This window comes from Aethina tumida, chromosome 6 (genome assembly GCF_024364675.1).
Source record: "Aethina tumida isolate Nest 87 chromosome 6, icAetTumi1.1, whole genome shotgun sequence".
NCBI classification, from domain to species: Eukaryota; Metazoa; Arthropoda; class Insecta; order Coleoptera; family Nitidulidae; genus Aethina; species Aethina tumida.
The window spans coordinates 12,435,998-12,458,584 of NC_065440.1; the positions used below are offsets into that span (position 1 = coordinate 12,435,998).

The 22,587-nt window shown below is 23.2% G+C and overlaps 1 protein-coding gene across 7 annotated transcripts in view; it reads left to right on the top strand.

Moving 5' to 3' along the window:
- Positions 1–22,587, top strand: part of LOC109608126 (fasciclin-3) — a 406,522-nt gene that overhangs the window by 377,889 nt on the left and 6,046 nt on the right. For 6 of the 7 annotated variants that reach the window (XM_049969179.1, XM_049969181.1, XM_049969176.1 and 3 more), the window contains exons 2-7: positions 2,009–2,172; positions 2,229–2,379; positions 2,439–2,765; positions 5,867–6,054; positions 6,111–6,252; positions 17,505–17,618. In XM_049969179.1, coding sequence (XP_049825136.1) covers positions 2,009–2,172; positions 2,229–2,379; positions 2,439–2,765; positions 5,867–6,054; positions 6,111–6,252; positions 17,505–17,618 — 1,086 coding nt within the window. Of the gene's footprint in view, positions 1–2,008; positions 2,173–2,228; positions 2,380–2,438; positions 2,766–5,866; positions 6,055–6,110; positions 6,253–17,144; positions 17,384–17,504; positions 17,619–22,587 lie in introns of those variants that run through there. The other variant, XM_049969180.1, reaches the window with a different exon arrangement.

The following is a 22,587-nucleotide window of genomic DNA, read 5'->3' on the forward strand; positions in this document are numbered from 1 at the left end:
TGAAACTGAAAAATATTGAAATAGGTATAATAAAATTGAGATATATTGAAGTTGAAAGATGTTAAAATGAATATATTTAAATTAAAACATGTTTGACCTGAAATGTGTTGTAGTTTAAGTACATTAAAAGTGAAATTTGTTAAAAAATATATATTCAAACTGAATTATAAAGTGAAATTTATATATCAAACTGAGTTATAGTGAAATTTAGATATGTTGAAACCGAAAAATATTGTAATAGGTATAATAAAATTGAGGTATTTTGATGTTGAAAGATATTAAAATGAATATATTTAAATTAAAACATGTTGGACCTGAAATATATTTGAAGTTTATTTATGTTCAGTCAGTATTTTAAAAGTGAAATTTGTTAAAACACATATTCAAATTGAAGTATACTGACTGACTGAAAAATATTAATATAAGTATGATAAAATTGAAGTATTGAAACTGAAATATTTTTAAATGAATATATTTAAATTAAAATATGTTTGACCTGAAATATGTTCAAGTTCAAGTATTTTAAAAGTAAAATGTGTTAAAAAATATATGTTTAAATTAAAGCATATTAAAATTTAGATATGTTGAGACTGAAAAATATTGAAATAAGTATAATGAAATTGAGGTATATTGAAATTGAAATATATTAAAATGAATATATTTAAATTAAAATATGTTGAAGTTTAAGAAATTTAAAAGTAAAATATGTTAAAAAAATATGATAAGATTGAAGTATATTGAAACTGAAATATATTAAAATGAATATATTTAAATTAAAATATGTTGGAACTGAAATATGTTGAAATTTATGATTTTTAAAAATAAAATATGTTAAAAAATATATATTCAAATTGAAGTATACTGAAATTTAAAAATGTTGAGACTGAAAAATATTGGAATAAGTATAATAAAATTGAAGTATATTGAAATTGAAATATGTTAGAATGAATATATTTAAATTGAAATATATTGGGCCTGAAATGTTTTGAAGTTTAAGTATGATAAAATTAAAGTATTGATACTAAAATATTTTAAAAAAATTTAAATTAAATTATGTTGTACCTGAAATATTTTGAAATTGAAGTATTTTAAAAATATATCTGCATTACAGATTATTTTTTTGACTAGTTTATAAAAACCTTTTTACTTTTATTGAAGATAAAAAGGAATTTAAACGTTGACTCAGGTTATAAAGTATCTTTTTGCCAAATTTCATCAGTATCCATTAGACAGTTTCGGTGTGATGCTTGCACAAATAGATTTTATAGAGATTTATTATAAAAAAAAAATCGTGTCCCTTTTACCCAAAAATAACCCGAGGTCTAATTACGTACTGTCCATCAAATCGCCGATAAAAATTTTCGTTCCGAGAGGCAAATGCGTCGATAAAGCGTCCGTCCAAATTGAAAAATGATGCCGTTTCGCATTGATTCGTCCCGTTCATTTATAACACCCAAATCAAAATCATATTAATCGCACGGCCGTACGAATAATACGGACCCGAAAAAATAAATTGATTAGGTCAAATTGACCGTGGGGGTTAAATCGGGGGGTAGGGACGGGTGTGAGTATTGTATAAACGATGGAATTACGGGTAATTCGGTTTTCGCATGTTTTTCAATCACTTGTTGGCGTCGGTTTACGACGCGGACGTGGAGATTTTCGGCTCCAACCCGCGTCCGGTGTCGCATTAAATTGTTTGATCGACCGACCAAAATATCCCACCCCGATCCGTACACGAACCTTAATTTTTAACCCGCGGTCCAATTCGATTTCCTACACCCTAATTATAAGTTGAGTTCAAAATTTTGGCATATAATTTACAAATACAATCGCTTTGATTAATACGCAACCACCTAAAATTGATTATCATCAAAGGGGCATGACTCAAAGGCGTTTTCGGTGTGTACATTAATTTACGGCTGGCCCCGGGGGCACTAACTTTATACCCCCTCGCTTTTGATATTCTATAATGATGATAATAATCTGAGACTGGTTAATTTTGCAGGATATCTAACGGCCACCGTGGATGTGCCGATTAGGGAACAGCTGGTACTGCCCGGCCAGAATGCCACGTTCAAGTGCATGGTCACGACACCCCTGCAGTACTGCAGGGCTGAGATCCCCGGCTTGTCGGTCATCAATCTGAGTCCCAAACAACGTGACCCGAGGGTAAGTCAAACAACAACTACAGCAAAGGCAAATATCTGTAATGTTGGTACTTCTAGGTCACGTACGTGGGCAACGGATTGGGCTCAGGCGAATGCGGCTTCACCATCAACAGAGTGGTGGAGGAGAACAACGGGGACGTGAAGTGCACAATAGGCATCGAAGAGGAGAGCATGGAGTCGGTCGGCACCATGAAGCTGATCGTGGCGAGTAAGTACCACCATCACATCACCTCCAGCACCTTCCTCAATCGATAATTTCACTTGCAGAACAACCCAGGCAACCGGAACTGGAGCTGAGCCGCGGCGCCGACAACATTTACCGCATCAACGACGAGTTGAGAGCCTCCTGCATCGTCAAGGATGGCAGACCGGTGGCCAACATCAGTTGGTACCTGGACGACAACCAGATACCCGGCAACGAGTTGAGCATGCCCACCGTCTATGACATGGCGAAGGAGAATTTGCAGACCCAGTTGCAAAATTTGACGAGGATTCTGAGGGCTTCTGACAATGGGAAGATGCTGAGATGTGTGGCCCACCATCCCGCCTATCCGGATGGTACCTCCGAGGCTATGCGACAACTCGACGTCAGGTGTAAGTGTTAATTTAATTATTTTTTATGACTATAACAAATTGAAGTTCTTTGGATTTTTCAAACACACAATCATATAAAAAATATATTAATATAAGTATTAAAATTAAAATATGTTAGATAAATATGTTCATGTTTCAATGAATATATTAAAAATTGAAATATGTTGATATAAAAATATTAGAACTGAAGTATTTTGAAATTAAAATATGTTAAGATAAATAGTATGTTGATTTAAATATATTAAAAATGAAACATTAAGATGTTGAAATTGAAATGTATTGAAATTAAAATATGTGGATATGTTAACATAAATATGTTAATATTTCAATATTTTGAGTATGTTTATATAAATATTAATTCATTAAAAATGAAACATGTTAAGATATATATGTTGAAATTGAAAGATATTGAAATTAAAATATGTGGATATAAAAATATTAAAACTGAAATATTTTGAAATTAAAATATGTTAACATAAATATGTTAATATTTCAATATATTGAGTATGTTGATATAAATATATTAAAAATGAAACGTGTTAAGATAAATATGTTGAAATTGAAATATATTGAATTTAAAATATGTGGATATAAATATGTTAAAACTGAAATATTTTGAAATTAAAATATGTTAACATAAATATGTTAATATTTCAGTATATTGAGTATGTTTATATAAATATATTAAAATTGAAACAGATTAAGATAAATGTTGAAATTGAAATATAGTGAAATTAAAATATGTTAAGATGTTGACATTTTAATATGTTGAGTATGTTTATATAAATATATTAAAATTAAAATATGTAGATATAAAAATATTTAAACTGAAAAATTGAAATTATAATAAGTTAACATAAATACGTTAATATTTTAATATATTGAGTATGTTTTTATAAATATATTGAAATTAAAATATGTGGATATAAATATGTTAAAACTGAAATATTTTGAAATTAAAATATGTTAACATAAATATGTTAATATTTCAATATATTGAGTATGTTTATATAAATATATTAAAAATGAAACATGTTAAGATACATATGTTGAAATTGAAATATATTGAAATTAAAATATGTTAACATAAATATGTTAATATTTCAATATATTGAGTATGTTTATATAAATATATTAAAATTTAAACAGGTTAAGATAAATATGTTGAAATTGAAATATATTGAAATTAAAGTATGTGAATATAAAAATATTTAAACTGAAATATTTTGAAATTAAAATTTGTTAACATAAAACGTTAATATTTCAATATATTGAGTATGTTTATATAAATATATTAAAAATGAAACATATTAAGATAAATATGTTGAAATTGAAATATTTTGAAATTAACATATGTGGGTATAAAAATATTAAAACTGAATTATTTTGAAATTAAAATATGTTACCATAAATATGTTAATATTTCAATATATTGAGTATATATAAATATATTAAAATTGAAACAGATTCAGATAAATATGCTTAAATTGGAATATATTGAAATTAAAATATGTGAATATAAAAATATTTAAGCTGAAATATTTTGAAATTAAAATTTGTTAACATAAAACGTTAATATTTCAATATATTGAGCATGTTTATATAAATATATTAAAACTGTAATATTTTGAAATTAAAATATGTTAACATAGATATTTTAATATCTCAATATATTGACTATGTTTATATAAATATATTAAAAATGGAACATTTTAAGATAAATATGTTGAAATTAAAATATTTTGAAATTAAAATATGTGGGTATAAAAATATTAAAACTGAAATATTTTGAAATTAAAATATGTTAACATAAATATGTTAATATTTCAATATATTGAGTATGTTTATATAAATATATTAAAATTGAAACAGGTTAAGATAAATATGTTGAAATTGAAATATTTTGAAATTAAAATATGTGGGTATAAAAATATTAAAACTGAATTATTTTGAAATTAAAATATGTTACCATAAATATGTTAATATTTCAATATATTGAGTACATATAAATATATTAAAATTGAAACAGGTTCAGATAAATATACTTAAATTGGAATATATTGAAATTAAAATATGTGGATATAAATATATTAAAACTGAAATATTTTGAAATTAAAATATATTCATATAAATATGTTGACATTTTAATATGTTGAGTATGTTTATATAAATATATTGAAATTAAAATATGTAGATATAAAAATATTTAAACTGAAATATTTTGAAATTATAAAATGTTAACATAAATACGTTAATATTTTAATATATTGAGTATGGTTTTATAAATATATTGAAATTAAAATATGTGGATACAAATATGTTAAAACTGAAATATTTTGAAATTAAAATATGTTAACATAAATATGTTAATATTTCAATATATTGAGTATGTTTATATAAATATATTAAATATGAAACATGTTAAGATACATATGTTGAAATTGAAATATATTGAAATTAAAATATGTTAATATTTCAATATATTGAATATGTTTATATAAATATATTAAAATTGAAACAGGTTAAGATAAATATGTTGAAATTGAAATATTTTGAAATTAAAATATGTTAACAAAAATATGTTTTTTGTATTTCAATATATTGAGTATATTTATAAAAATATGAAGAAAATGAAACATGCTAAGATAAATATGTTGAAATTGAAATATATTGAAATTAAAATATGTGGGTATAAAAATATTAAAACTGAAATATTTTGAAATTAAAATATGTTAACATAAATATGTTAATATTTCAATATATTGAGTATGTTTATATAAATATATTAAAATTGAAATATGTGAATATAAATATATTAAAACTGAAATATTTTGAAATTAAAATATGTGGATATAAATATATTAAAACTGAAATATTTTGAAATTAAAATATGTTAACATAAATATGTTAATATTTCAATATATTGAGTATGTTTATATAAATATATTAAAATTGAAACAGGTTAAGATAAATATGTTGAAATTTATGTTAATATTTATTCAAATACAACAGATTATTTTACCCTAAAATTCTTGTTCATAATTAACAGAGTAATTAGTGAAAATCAGAATCATCTAATTTGCATCAATTTGTTAATTTAGATCCACCACAGCCCCAGGACAATCCTATCGACTTGTTCGGCTTCAAACTGGGACAAATGGGCCAGATCCAGGTGGAAGTCGAGGCTAATCCCAAACCCCAGGTCGAGTGGACGTTGGACGGCCAGAAAATCAAGGAAGGCCAGGAGGACAACACCGGAAGAATCCAATCCCAATACGTCCAATCAGCGGTAAATCACCGTCGATCATTTCTTAAGTGTTCTAAATTAATTAATTGTTTAATTAGGGTCGCGGAAAGTACACCGTGTCGTTGAGCATCGCCAACATCAACAAGCAGGACACGGAAAAGGAGTACATTTTAACCGCCTACAACGACATGGGCAGCCAGGAGTACAGAGTGAAAATATCCACCAGCCCGGAGCCGGAAGGTAAGCGTTATTTATTTATAAAACCATTAAATTAACAATTATAAACAAGTAAACGCGAATCGGATATTAATTTCCCGTATGTAAACATCGAGGGCTGTTTTAAACGTTCATCTATTGAATCAATATCGGCGTAGCTCCGTAACACCGGAATTATTTCTGCCGACATTAAATTAATTAAAGCGGATTAAAATTTAATGTAAACACGTAAATAGAACAGAAGGCACTGCATTCAATTAACCCGTTGATATGTGAAAGCCCTCCACGGCACGATACTGTAACGAGCCACTAATTTTAATATTAATGTCACGTTAAAAAAAAAACGGGGGCTTTACTATCGAAACGTATTCAATTTTAAAACGGCAGTAAAATTAATTGCGAAACGTTGAAAGGGCTTCAATGTTGGACACGATTAAAATTTACCTTTAGTGAATAATGTCAACACATTTCAAATTTAAATTATGCCAAACGAAATTGTTTAATTTATTTTTAATTATAATATATTTAAATATTTATTAAACGTGCTGTCGGGCACTGTGGTATTTAAAATCTGGAACACTGTGTCGACACGTTGTACGACGTTTTGACACATAAACCACACGTCGCTGTTTTTTTTTCTAAATAGGTAAAAATGTATTGAAATTAAAATATGTTCAGTTACCATAAATATGTTGAAATTGAAATTTTAATTTGTTATTATAAATATGTTCAAATTAACAAATGTTGAACTGAAATATCTTAGAATGTTGAAATGTTGAGATATAAATTTTGAAATTGAAACATATTAAATTTAAAATATGTTAAAGTTATTCTTAATGAAATATTAATTTGTTATTATAAATATGTTACAAATTAACAAATATTGAATTGGAATATCTTAAAATAAATGTGTTGAAATTAAAAGATGTCGAGAAAAAAATTGAAATATGTTGAATTTAAAATATGTTAAAGTCGATTTTCTTTCAGTTTTTTATATTTTAAGATAATTATGTTGAAATCAACATATGGTGAAGTAGAAATAAATATATTGAGAAATGTTGAAATATATTGAGCTAAATATGTTGAATAAATTGAAATATCTTTAGATAAACATATTGAAATTAAAAAATATTGAGGTAAAAATATTGAAATTGAAATGTATTGAATTCAAAATATGTTAAAATCGATCGATAAATATGTTGAAATTAAGATACGTAGTTAATATGTTGAATAAACTGAAATCATTGAAATTTTATTATTTGTCATTATAAATAAGTTGATATTAATAAATAGTGAACTAAAATGTCTTAAGTTAAAGTTAAAAGATGTTGAGATAAAAATATTGAAATGGAAATATGTTGTATTTAAAATATGTTAAAACCCATTTTTTTCTATTTTTTATAATTTAAGATAAATATGTTTAAATTAACATATGTTGAAATAGTTAGTTGAGTTATTTAAGTCAACTAACTATTAAATTAACAAAGTTGGATTGAAATATTTTAAGATAAATATGTTGGAATTAAAACATGTTGAGATAAAATTATTGAAATTGAATTATATTAAAATTAAAATATGTTAAAATCGATTTTTTTTTTTCAGTTTTTTATATTTTAAAATAAATATGTTGGAATTAACATATATTGAGTTAAATATGTTGAATAAATTGAACATATTGATAATTTAATTTATTATTATAAATATGTTGAAATTAACAAATGTTAAATTGAAATATCTTAAGATAAATATATTGAAATTAAATGATGTTGAGATAAAATTATTGAAATTGAAATATATTGAATTTAAAATATGTTAAAATCGAATTTTTTCAGTTTTTTATATTTTACGATGAATATGTTGGAGTTAACATATGTTGAAACAGAAATATATTGAGAAAAGTTGAAATTTGTAGAGCTAAATATGTTGAATAAATTGAAATTATTGAACTTTTAATTTGTTAATATAAACATATTGAAATTAACAAATGTTGAATCGAAATATTTTAAGATAAATATGTTGGAATTAAAACATGTTGAGATAAAATTATTGAAATTGAGTTGTATTAAATTTAAAATATCTTAAAATCGATTTTTTTTTTCAGTTTTTTACATTTTAAAATAAATTTGTTGTAATTAACATATATTGAGTTAAATATGTCGAATAAATTGAACTTATTGATAATTTAATTTATTATTATAAATATGTTGAAATTAACAAATGTTAAATTGAAATATCTTAAGATAAATATATTGAAATTAAATGATGTTGAGATAAAATTATTGAAATTGAAATATATTGAATTTAAAATATGTTAAAATCGAATTTTTCCAGTTTTTTATATTTTACGATGAATATGTTGGAGTTAACATATGTTGAAACAGAAATATATTGAGAAAAGTTGAAATTTGTATAGTTAAATATGTTGAATAAATTGAAATTATTGAACTTTTTAATTTGTTAATATAAACATATTGAAATTAACAAATCTTGAATCTAAATATTTTAAGATAAATATGTTGGAATTAAAACATGTTGAGGTCAAATTATTGAAATTGAATTATATTGAATTTAAAATATGTTAAAATCGATTTTTTTCAGTTTTTTATATTTTAAAATAAATATGTTGGAATTAACATATATTGAGTTAAATATGTTGAATAAATTGAACATATTGATAATTTAATTTATTATTATAAATATGTTGAAATTAACAAATGTTAAATTAAAATATCTTAAGATAAATATATTGAAATTAAATGATGTTGAGATAAAATTATTGAAATTGAAATATATTGAATTTAAAATATGTTAAAATCGAATTTTTTCAGTTTTTTATATTTTACGATGAATATGTTGGAGTTAACATATGTTGAAACAGAAATATATTGAGAAAAGTTGAAATTTGTAGAGTTAAATATGTTGAATAAATTGAAATTATTGAACTTTTTAATTTGTTAATATAAACATATTGAAATTAACAAATCTTGAATCGAAATATTTTAAGATAAATATGTTGGAATTAAAACATGTTGAGATAAAATTATTGAATATGAATTATATTGAATTTAAAATATGTTAAAATCGATTTTTTTTTTCAGTTTTTTATATTTTAAAATAAATTTGTTGGAATTAACATACATTGAGTTAAATATGTTAAATAAATTGAACGTATTGATAATTTAATTTGTTATTATAAATATATTGAAATTAACAAATGTTGAATTGAAATATCTTAAAATAAATATGTTGAAATTAAATGATGTTGACATCAAATTATTGAAATTGAAATATACTGAATTTAAAATATGTTAAAATCGAATTTTTTCAATTTTTTTATATTTTAAGATGAATATGTTGGAATTAACATATGTTGAATCAGTTTTTTATATTTTAAAATAAATATGTTGGAATTAACATATATTGAGTTAAATATGTTGAATAAATTGAACATATTGATAATTTAATTTATTATTATAAATATGTTGAAATTAACAAATGTTAAATTGAAATATCTTAAGATAAATATATTGAAATTAAATGATGTTGAGATAAAATTATTGAAATTGAAATATATTGAATTTAAAATATGTTAAAATCGAATTTTTTCAGTTTTTTATATTTTACGATGAATATGTTGGAGTTAACATATGTTGAAACAGAAATATATTGAGAAAAGTTGAAATTTGTAGAGCTAAATATGTTGAATAAATTGAAATTATTGAACTTTTAATTTGTTAATATAAACATATTGAAATTAACAAATGTTGAATCGAAATATTTTAAGATAAATATGTTGGAATTAAAACATGTTGAGATAAAATTATTGAAATTGAGTTGTATTAAATTTAAAATATCTTAAAATCGATTTTTTTTTCAGTTTTTTACATTTTAAAATAAATTTGTTGTAATTAACATATATTGAGTTAAATATGTCGAATAAATTGAACTTATTGATAATTTAATTTATTATTATAAATATGTTGAAATTAACAAATGTTAAATTGAAATATCTTAAGATAAATATATTGAAATTAAATGATGTTGAGATAAAATTATTGAAATTGAAATATATTGAATTTAAAATATGTTAAAATCGAATTTTTCCAGTTTTTTATATTTTACGATGAATATGTTGGAGTTAACATATGTTGAAACAGAAATATATTGAGAAAAGTTGAAATTTGTATAGTTAAATATGTTGAATAAATTGAAATTATTGAACTTTTTAATTTGTTAATATAAACATATTGAAATTAACAAATCTTGAATCTAAATATTTTAAGATAAATATGTTGGAATTAAAACATGTTGAGATCAAATTATTGAAATTGAATTATATTGAATTTAAAATATGTTAAAATCGATTTTTTTCAGTTTTTTATATTTTAAAATAAATATGTTGGAATTAACATATATTGAGTTAAATATGTTGAATAAATTGAACATATTGATAATTTAATTTATTATTATAAATATGTTGAAATTAACAAATGTTAAATTAAAATATCTTAAGATAAATATATTGAAATTAAATGATGTTGAGATAAAATTATTGAAATTGAAATATATTGAATTTAAAATATGTTAAAATCGAATTTTTTCAGTTTTTTATATTTTACGATGAATATGTTGGAGTTAACATATGTTGAAACAGAAATATATTGAGAAAAGTTGAAATTTGTAGAGTTAAATATGTTGAATAAATTGAAATTATTGAACTTTTTAATTTGTTAATATAAACATATTGAAATTAACAAATCTTGAATCGAAATATTTTAAGATAAATATGTTGGAATTAAAACATGTTGAGATAAAATTATTGAATATGAATTATATTGAATTTAAAATATGTTAAAATCGATTTTTTTTTTCAGTTTTTTATATTTTAAAATAAATTTGTTGGAATTAACATACATTGAGTTAAATATGTTAAATAAATTGAACGTATTGATAATTTAATTTGTTATTATAAATATATTGAAATTAACAAATGTTGAATTGAAATATCTTAAAATAAATATGTTGAAATTAAATGATGTTGACATCAAATTATTGAAATTGAAATATACTGAATTTAAAATATGTTAAAATCGAATTTTTTCAATTTTTTTATATTTTAAGATGAATATGTTGGAATTAACATATGTTGAATCAGAAATATATTGAGAAAAGTTGAAATTTGTGGAGTCAAATATGTTGAATAAATTGAAATATTTTAAAATAAATATGTTGGAATTAAAAAACTTTGAAATAAAATTATTGAAATTGAAATATATTGAATTTAAAATATGTTAAAATCCATTTTTTTCGGTTTTTTATATTCCAAAATAAGTATTTTGGAATTAGCATATATTGAGTTAAATATGTTGAATAAATTGAACGTATTGATAATTTAATTTGTTATTATAAATATGTTGAAATTAACAAATGTTGAATTGAAATATCTTAAAACAAATGTGTTGAAAATAAATGATGTTGAGATAAAATTATTGAATTTAAAATATGTTAAAATTCTAATTTCTTCAGTTTTTTATATTTTACGATGAATATGTTGGAATTAACCTATGTTAAAACAGAAATATATTGAGAAAAGTTGAAATTTGTTGAGTTAAATATGTTGAATATGAATGAACTTTTAATTTATTAATATAAATATATTGAAATTAACAAATGTTGAATTGAAATATTTTAAGATAAATAGAAAATAATAGAGAAATAGAGAAATATGTTGAAATTTAAATGTGTTGAATAGAAAGTATGTTGAAATTGATTTCTTTTTATTTATTTATTATTTTTTTTTTTTTTTTGAAGGTAAATATGTTGAAAAAAAATATATTAATATAAATTTGTTGAATATTATTATTATTATTTTGTTTTTGATATTTTAACATAAATATATTAAAGTTAACATGTGTTGAAATTGAAATATGTTGAAACTTTAATGTGTTAATATAAATATATTGACAATAAAAAAAATGTTTAAATTTAAATATGTTGAAATAGAATCGACTTCGTTGTTGATTTTATTACTCGTTAATTATTTCTAGAAGCAATAAAACATAATGTTGAAGCATTTATTAAAATTTATTCCGTCTCGTAAGTCATCGCTCATCCAGGATAATCCGCGGAGTTCCTGCGGGGATTCCCCTCCCGTCCATGATCGATTTCCCATCATCTTCTTGCCGTTCATTATCAGAGGGCAAACAATGCGAGGCCATTATTCCCATCGGGTGGTGACGTGTATGTTTGTTTTATCCTGACAAATTACCTTATTGAAAGTGTCACGCGATACGCCCGTCCCGAAAATGAACATACAAACACTTTGTCGAATGATATTATTCAAATGCCGAAGACCTCATTTCATATTCCTTGTTCCTTCGCATGGCCTCATCGCATTATGTTTAGTCCCCGTTCCCGTTCCATTTAGTAATTTTTGGACGGCGGATCCGTAAGTGATTAGTTCGGCCAAACGAAAACACATCGCCATCGACATCGACATCGGCAGTTTGTGTGTGTGTTGCACCAACAGCAGGACAACTTAATTAATGCGACGGCCACGTAAACTTGCTGTGCTGTTTACAGTGCGACAGTCATTTTTCCGGTCCGACAAAAGCGACCGCACTCCGCACTTAATTCCCGAAACTCCTTTTATTAATATTTCAGCCGGCTTTAATGGTCCCGAAATCCTTTTGTGTCCGGGCAACGTTATAAAACGCTAATGCAAGTTTCGGGCGTCGCGGCGCGTCGTGTGTGGGTGCGTCGGGGCGTCGTAAAACGTTTCGGCACGATGTTCCGGGGGGTTAAACGCTTCCGTGGCCGACGTCACGTTTAATAAATATTTGAACATGTTGTAATTAAAAATGAATTTAACTATTTCGTTTTGTGTAATTTAAATTTGCAGTTTGTTGACGCTTGTTATTTATATTTATGTAGATATTTAAATTTCATTATATTTTAATATAGACATATTTGTCTTAAAAATTAAAATTTTAATAATATACAGTTTAAACATGTCTAGCATATTTCAAATTCTATATATATATATATATATATATATATATATATATATATATATATATATATATATATATAAATTTCAATTCAAAATATTTATGTTGAGATATTTCATTAATAAAAATTTTATTATTTTTTATAATTTAATTGTTAATTTTTTAATCTTAATATTTAAAATTACATAAATTTAAATTAATAATTTTAGTTAATTAATTAATAATACTATTATTATTTTTTTAATTTATTTTTAAATTTAATTGTTAATTTTTAACTTTTCAAACTTAATATTTCACATTTTATAAATTTAAATTTAACATTTTATTATTTTTTTTTTAATTTAAATAATTTATATATTTTTTAATTTAATTGTTTTTTTTTTTTAATATTTAAGCAAAATTTTTTAAATCTAATTGTTAAATTTCAATTTTTTAAGCATAATATTTCAAATTTTAGTATTTTAAATTCTATCAGTTATAAAAATAATAATAATAATTTTTTTATTACTATTTTTTTTAAATTTAATTGTTAATTTTTAACTTTTCAAACTTATTATTTCACATTTTATAAATTTATTACAACTATTTACTTATTTTATAATTTAATTTGTTATTTTTAAATTTATTAATTAATAATAATATTATTTTTTCAATTTATTATCTTAATAAATTTCAATTGAAAATATTTATGTTAAGATATTTCAATTTTATCATATATAAAACTTAATTTGAACATAACTTAACATTTTTCAATTTCAACAAATTTTAATTTCAGTATAATTCAAATTCAACTTATTTATCTTCAGATAATTCAATTTCAACAAGTTTATATTAAAATTCGCCAATTTCATCATATGTTAATATCAATATATTTATGTTAGAAAATTAAAATTTCGACATATTAATTATAAACATATTTCATATTAACATTAATAAAAATTTTATTATTTTTTTATAATTTAATTGTTAATTTTTTAATCTTAATATTTAAAATTACATAAATTTAAATTAATAATTTTAGTTTTTTTAAAATTTAAACATTTATTTTTAATTTTTTAATATTCTATCAAATATAATAAAAGTAATAATTTTAAGTTTAATATTCTAAATTTTATACATTTAAAATAACGATTTATACATTTTTAATTTAATTTGTTATTTTTAATTTTATTAATTAATAATACTATTATTATTTTTTTAATTTATTTGTTAATTTTTAACTTTTCAAACTTAATATTTCACATTTTATAAATTTAAATTTAACATTTTATTTTTTTTTTAATTTAAATAATTTATATATTTTTTAATTTTAATTTTTTAAGCATAATATTTCAAATTTTAATATTTTAAATTCTATCAGTTATAATAATAATAATAATAATAATTTCTTTATTACTATTATTATTTTTATACAAACAACTATTTATTTATTTTTTCAATTTATTTTTAAATTTAATTGTTAATTTTTAACTTTTCAAACTTATTATTTCACATTTTATAAATTTCTTACTATTTATTTAATTTTTAATTTAATTTGTAATTTTTAATATTATTAATTAATAATGATATTATTTTTTCAATTTATTTTTAAATTTAATTATTAATTCTTCACATTTTATAAATTTAAATTTAACATTTTATTATTATTATTTTTTTAATTTAAATTATTTTTATTGTTATTATTAATTTTAATTTAATTGTTTCTTTTTAATATTTAAGCAATTTTTTTTTAAATCTAATTGTTAAATTTTAATTTTTTAAGTTTGATATTTCAAATTTTATAAATTTAAATAAAAAATTTTATTACTTTTTAAAATTAGTTGTTAATTTTTTATTTTTTAAGCATAATATTTCAAATTTTATAAATTTAAATCAAAAATTTTAGTTTTTTTTTTAATTTAAATGGTTATTTTTAAATTTTTAATATTTTAAATTCTATCAATAAAAATTATAACTATTATTATTTTATTTAATCATTTATATTTACTTTTTTAATATTTTAATTTTATACAAACAACTATTTAATTTTTTTAATTTAATTTGTTATTTTTAAATTTATTAATTGATAATAATATTATTGTTTTTTAAATTTATTTTAAAATTTAATTGTTAACTTTTTAAACTTAATATTTCATATTTTATAAATTTAAATTTAACATTTTTTTTAATTTAATTTATTTTTATTTTTTTAATTTAATTGTTTCTTTTTAATATTTAAACAATTTTAAATTTAAATTTTTGTATTTCAAATTGTATAAAATTAAATAAAAAATTTATTTTTTAAAATTGTTAACTTTTTATTTTTTAACCATAATATTTCAAATTTTATAAGTTTAAATTAAAAATTTTAGTTTTTTTTTAAATTTAAATGGTTAATATTATTTTAATTTAATTGTTTATATTTACTTTTTTTATGTTTCATATTTCAAATTTTATACATTTAAAACAAAGATTAAAATTTTTAATTTATTTTGATATTTTTAATTTTACTAATTAATAATAAATTATTTTTTAATTTAAATTTTTAATTTAATTTGAAACATTTTATTGTTTGATTAAATTTAAACGTTAATTTCCATTTTTTTAAGCTTAATATTTCACAATTTATAAATTAAATATTTTAATTTTTTTTAATTTAAATTGTTATTTTTAATTTTTTAACCTTTTTTAATTTAATTGTTTATTTTAAATTTTTTATGCTTAATTTTTTTTAAATTTAATTGTTACATTTTATTTTTTTTTTAATATTTAATTCTTAATTATAACCTTAATATTTCAAATTTTATAAATTTAAATAAAACATATTAATATTTTAAATAAGTTGTTTTTATTAATTTTTAAAGCTTAATATTTTTTTTAAATAATAATTTTACTTATTTATTTTTAACTTTTTAAGCTTAATTTTTCAAGTTTTATTAATTTTTTAAATTAATTGTTAATAATAAATTTAAAATTTTTTAAGCTTAAATTTATTATAGATGTTTCTTTTTAATTTTTTAAGCTTAATATTTTAAATATTATATTATACATTTTGTAATATTAATATTTCAAATATTATAAATTTAAAATAACCGTTTTATTGTTAAGTTAATTGTTAAATTTTATATATTTAGATTAAAAAGTTACTTTTTTCCAATTATTTAATTATTATCTTTAATTAATAGTATAATATTTCAATTTTTTTTAAATTTAAATTAATCCTTTTTTTAAATATAATTATTTATTACTAATAAGTTAGACATAATTTAAATTTTTTAAATCAAAAATAGTAATTAATAAAAAATATTCAATCAATCATGGCAAATATAAAAAAATGGAAATAATTCAATTTCAAATAAAGGATAAATGAAACATTTTTAAAAATTTAAAATTAACTTTATTCTGTGAAATCGGAAGGAAACCCACAAATAATCTGGAATTATATTAATATATATTGCAAAATTTAATAAATGACAAAATTGACATAAATTCAAATTGTTGAAAAAAAAAATACAAACAAGATAAAAAATAATATAAAACATACATAAACTGAATAAATAAATAAATCATGGCAAATATTGATAAATCAATGAAATCTATTCAATTCTAAATAAAAAAATAATTAAACATTAAAATATAAATATATTAAAACCGATTGTGATCAGAGGAACCCCGCAGGAATGCCACAGATTATCAGAGCTATAAAATTTAATAAACAATAAAATCAATAAGTACGAATTCAATACGTGAAACAAAACAAACAAAATAAGGATCGCCATAAACCGAATTTATTCAATAAATCATAGCCAATATTGTTGAATAAAAACATTTAAAATAAAACTCCTTTGCCCAGAACGATTTAATAACACGTTTTGTTTGTTTCCTCCGTAGACAGTATTAAAACCAATCTGTTTTCATGCTGTCAAGTAGGAATACAAAAATTCTTTAGGCAAAGAATATACGGTAAGTTGGTAACGGGGAAGACGGCGAATGCGTCCCGGACATACGTCCGACATGTAAATTCCAGGCATGCTTTTAGTCCGGCATTTTTAGAACATTATCCCATCGGCATTTGCCAGTGCATCGTTCGGCAAAAACGGGAACTTGATGCATGCCATCCCCGTTTTGTTCAATTTTATTTTTTCCAGTAACTTAGTTTGGAAGGATGAATTTATGTATAATGAATGACTTGTTATTTGTTAGTGCATCCTAAATTGATTAATTAACGTCGGTGCATGTATGAAACTTGTTAATTCAGGCAAAGTATTAATTGAGAGTGGATTTCAGGTCTCGAATTAGGATTAGGTTCGATCATCGGTATAGTAGTGGCCGTTTGCGTTGTCGTCCTGCTCGTCGTCATCTTGATCTTCGCCCGGATGACCGGTAGATGGTGCTTCAGCGGTGAGTAGACCACTTATTTTTATAATTATGCGTTGGTATGTGGTGTAATGCATATTGTAGCTGTAAACACATATGGACGGAAACGAGACTCGTTGTACTTGTGTCGTGTGTAAATGCATAGAACTTTGAAAGTCGCATTATGTGTGCCGTTTAATTCTGTTTAATCTCCTCGACTGGCGGAAGATTAAATGGGGTTGATCGACGCTTGTTTTATTTGTGGGCTAGGAAATGTATTGTACTGGTTGTATATTTTATTTTTAACTAGTTTTTAGATTTTTTTTGTAATCATTGTGATGTTCCGCTAGTTGTTTACAAAGCATATTTGTTTAAACCCTCTACTCGAAAACAAAACCCTCTTAAATTTTTATAAATATTAAATTAAGGCTTGGTGTGGTTTGTAAAATATAAAATATAAAAGCAACTAATACACAATTTTAAGTGTTAAGGCATTAATTAATTTTGAAACAATTTTCATTATAAACAATGAAAACAAGTGTACAATTTCAAAACGACGAGATTACTAAATTACTAAACTTGTAAACTATTAACTTTGAGTTATTTAACGTCAACCTATTGCGACTATAAATTAGAAAAGTTGTTGTATAATAAACTATTTACAGACTGTAATTTTATTAAATAAGCAAGTGAAAGTTCGATATAAAGTTTTGGTTATAAAGAAAGTTCCGTATTGTGACAAATTAATAAACAAGTTTCTCCTCTTTAAAATCATAAAGCAACTGCAGAATAAAACTTAATTGATTTTCTTTGTACTGTAGAAACAATTCATTTCAAGAGTTCAAATAAAATTTCTTTTTATGTAACAATTTAATAAACAAATTACTACTCTTCAAAACAGACGTTTATATATAATTGTTACAAAAAATTTTGATTAATTAAAAATTAACAAATTTTGATGTTTATATAATAAAAAATAAAAAATTGAAATAAATATGGGTTATTTCCACCTCTACTACTTTACTATCAATATTTACAGTTTTCTAATTTAATTGCTTCTTTAGTAAATTAAGCTACCGTTATGTAGATGTCGCCATAAAAAGTATACTTAACTTTTCTGAACCCTCAATATCCAATATCCACGAACATATTCTGTTCCAAAAAATTAAGGCACCTCACCAATAATAAATAATTGATTATTATTAATATTTTCTGAAAATGGGAAAAATATTTATTTAATAATCGGTTTTAATAATTATTTAAAAAATCGTAAAAATATTGTTTTTTTAAAAAAATTAAAAATTAATAAAATTTGATGTTTATAAAAAATAAAAATTTAAACTTATTATGACAAATTAATGAACAAATTTCTGCTCTTTAAAATCATAAAGTGACTGCAGAAGAAAACTTAATTAATTTTCTTTGTACTATAGAAACAATTCATTTCAAGAGTTCAAATAAAATTTTATTTTATGTAACAATTTAATAAACAAATTACTACTCTTTAAAATAGACGTTTATTTATAATTGTTACAAAAATTTTGATCAATTAAAAATTAACAAATTTTGATGTTTATATAATAAAAAATAAAAATTTGAAATAAATATGGGTTATTTTCACCTCTACTACTTTACTATCAATATTTACAGTTTTCTAATTTAATTGCTTCTTTAGTAAATTAAGCTATCGTCATGTAGATGTCGCCATAAAAAGTATACTTAACTTTCTGAGTCCTCAATAAAAATATCCACGAAGGTGTGGTGGGTTAATTTCTTAGAACAGTGTATTTTAAATAGGTTGCTATAATTATGGCCACTACTGTATAATTGATTTCCACTGTAATATAGAAATTAAATATTTACGTACCAAAATATAATATGTTTGGATACAGATGAGTAAAACATGTTGCCAAATGAATCAATTATTAATATAAATTAAATTCACTTAAAGTTCTTTAATAAGCGTCCAAACCGGTACAAGTTATGATTTGCTTTGATTAACGTTTTTAATTATCCCGAATTAATCAAAAAATTATTGCTTTATTGTATAAATTAATGTAAATTACTATTTGGAGATAATCACATTTGAATTATTAAGCGTTAATAGACAAATTACAAATTCCCGAATATGATGTATTAAAATTTAAAATCGGGCCCGCCGCTCTACAAACCACATAAACCATCAAAAGTAGCAATCAATAGTTCCGAACAAGTCGCGAGCAATCAAAATGCATAAATTGCGAAACTTGGAAAGTTCCCCCGAACTGTAAAATTATTACAGCGGCAAATTGTAAACGTCAGAACACTTAACTGAACTGCAACAAAAAAAAAAAACGTAACCCAATTTTTATGACTATGAAATTATTTCAGACTGATTTAGTACCTTTAAAATTACATGCATCTGTAACAAACTGGAAGTTACGTAAGGTAAATAGTCGCACCGAAACGCCACCCAAAACGACATCCATCATCGTCACCCCCACACACACACACACTGTATCAAAAAAAAAAAAAAAATTAAAATAATGTTCGCATGCCATGCAACAATTTCAGAACACCGATTTGAATACCGCAGGTTGTTTTAGATGTAAATCGCCGCAAAACGAATCATTCGCATGTTTTTTTTTTTATATTGTGTAGTTAAGGCGCAAAGACTAACGCTTGTGGTTGGCCGGTGGTTCCCCCCACGGAGGAGCAATAGTAGATTTGGTACCGGTGGCAATAGACACCTAGTTAATGCATGTCCACTCTTTCTGTCCCTCGCTGTTTTTTTCTTTAGTCTTTGGAATTTCTTACAAGCCTCTTGATAGATATTTTTGAATTTTACCATTGAAAATCCTGTTGCTTTTGTTGTATTATTCGTATTTTACTTGAAAGCGTCAGTTTTTACAGTCTATTTAAACATTTAAGTTTCCCCTGTCTGGTCAGTGATTCCCCCTCCGGAGAAAAAATGGCTGAAATAGTATTGGTCGCAAGAGCCCTCTTGTGTATGATTTCTGTTCCTCTTTCTGTCTCCTCCTTACTTTAGTATGTTGGAACTTCTCCTTTCGAATTTTTGACAAGCCTTTTGTTACTTGTTTTTGAATTTTACCTTTGAAAAACTTATTGTTTATGTTGTATTACTCGTATATTATTTAAATATATTAATAAGCTATAAAAACTGACGCTTTCAAGTTTCCCCTGTCTGGCCAGTGATTCCCCCTCCGGAGAAACAATGGCTGATTTAGTACTGGTCGCAAGAGCCCTCTAGTGTGTGATTTCTGTTCCTCTTTCTGTCTCCTCCTTACTTTAGTATGTTGGAACTTCGTCTTTCAAATTTTTGACAAGCCTTTTGTTAGTTGTTTTTGAATTTTACCTTTGAAAACCTTGTTGTTTATGTTGTATTATTCGTATATTATTTAAATATATTAATAAGCTGTAAAAACTGACGCTTTCAAGTTTCCCCTGTCTGGTCAGTAATTCCCCCTCCGGAGAAGCAACGGCTGATTTAGTACTGGTCGCAAGAGCCCTCTAGTGCGTGATTTTTGTTCCTCTTTCTGTCTCCTCCTTACTTTAGTATGTTGGAACTTCTCCTTTCGAATTTTTGACAAGCCTTTTGTTACTTGTTTTTGAATTTTACCTTTGAAAAACTTATTGTTTATGTTGTATTACTCGTATATTATTTAAATATATTAATAAGCTATAAAAACTGACGCTTTCAAGTTTCCCCTGTCTGGCCAGTGATTCCCCCTCCGGAGAAACAATGGGTGATTTAGTACTGGTCGTAAGAGCCCTCTAGTGCGTGATTTCTGTTCCTCTTTCTGTCTCCTCCTTACTTTAGTATGTTGGAACTTCGTCTTTCGAATTTTTGACAAGTCTTTTGTTAGTTGTTTTTGAACTTTACCTTTGAAAAACTTGTTGTTTATGTTGTATTATTCGTATATTATTTAAATATATTAATAAGCTGTAAAAACTGACGCTTTCAAGTTTCCCCTGTCTAGTCAGTAATTCCCCCTCCGGAGAAGCAATGGCTGATTTAGTACTGGTCGCAAGAGCCCTCTAGTGCGTGATTTTTGTTCCTCTTTCTGTCTCCTCCTTACTTTAGTATGTTGGAACTTCTCCTTTCGAATTTTTGACAAGCCTTTTGTTAGTTGTTTTTGAATTTTACCTTTGAAAAACTTGTTGTTTATGTTGTATTACTCGTATATTATTTAAATATATTAATAAGCTATAAAAACTGACGCTTTCAAGTTTCCCCTGTCTGGCCAGTGATTCCCCCTCCGGAGAAACAATGGCTGATTTAGTACTGGTCGCAAGAGCCTTCTAGTGCTTGATTTCTGTTCCTCTTTCTGTCTCCTCCTTACTTTAGTGTGTTGGATCTTCGTCTTTCGAATTTTTGACAAGCCTTTTGTTAGTTGTTTTTGAATTTTACCTTTGAAAAACTTGTTGTTTATGTTGTATTATTCGTATATTATTTAAATATATTAATAAGCTGTAAAAACTGAGGCTTTCAAATTTCCCCTGTTTGGCCAGTGATTCCCCCTCCAGAGAAACAATGGCTGATTTAGTACTGGTCGCAAGAGCCCTCTGGTGCGTGATTTTTGTTCCTCTTTCTGTCTCCTCCTTACTTTAGTATGTTGGAACTTCTCGTTTCGAATTTTTGACAAGCCTTTTGTTACTTGGTTTTGAATTTTACCTTTGAAAAACTTATTGTTTATGTTGTATTACTCGTATATTATTTAAATATATTAATAAGCTATAAAAACTGACGCTTTCAAGTTTCCCCTGTCTGGCCAGTGATTCCCCCTCCGGAGAAACAATGGCTGATTTAGTACTGGTCGCAAGAGCCTCTAGTGCTTGATTTCTGTTCCTCTTTCTGTCTCCTCCTTACTTTAGTATGTTGGAACTTCTCCTTTCGAATTTTTGACAAGCCTTTTGTTAGTTGTTTTTGAATTTTACCTTCGAAAAACTTGTTTATGTTGTAGTATTCGTATATTAGTTAAATATATTAATAAGCTGTACAAACTGAGGCTTT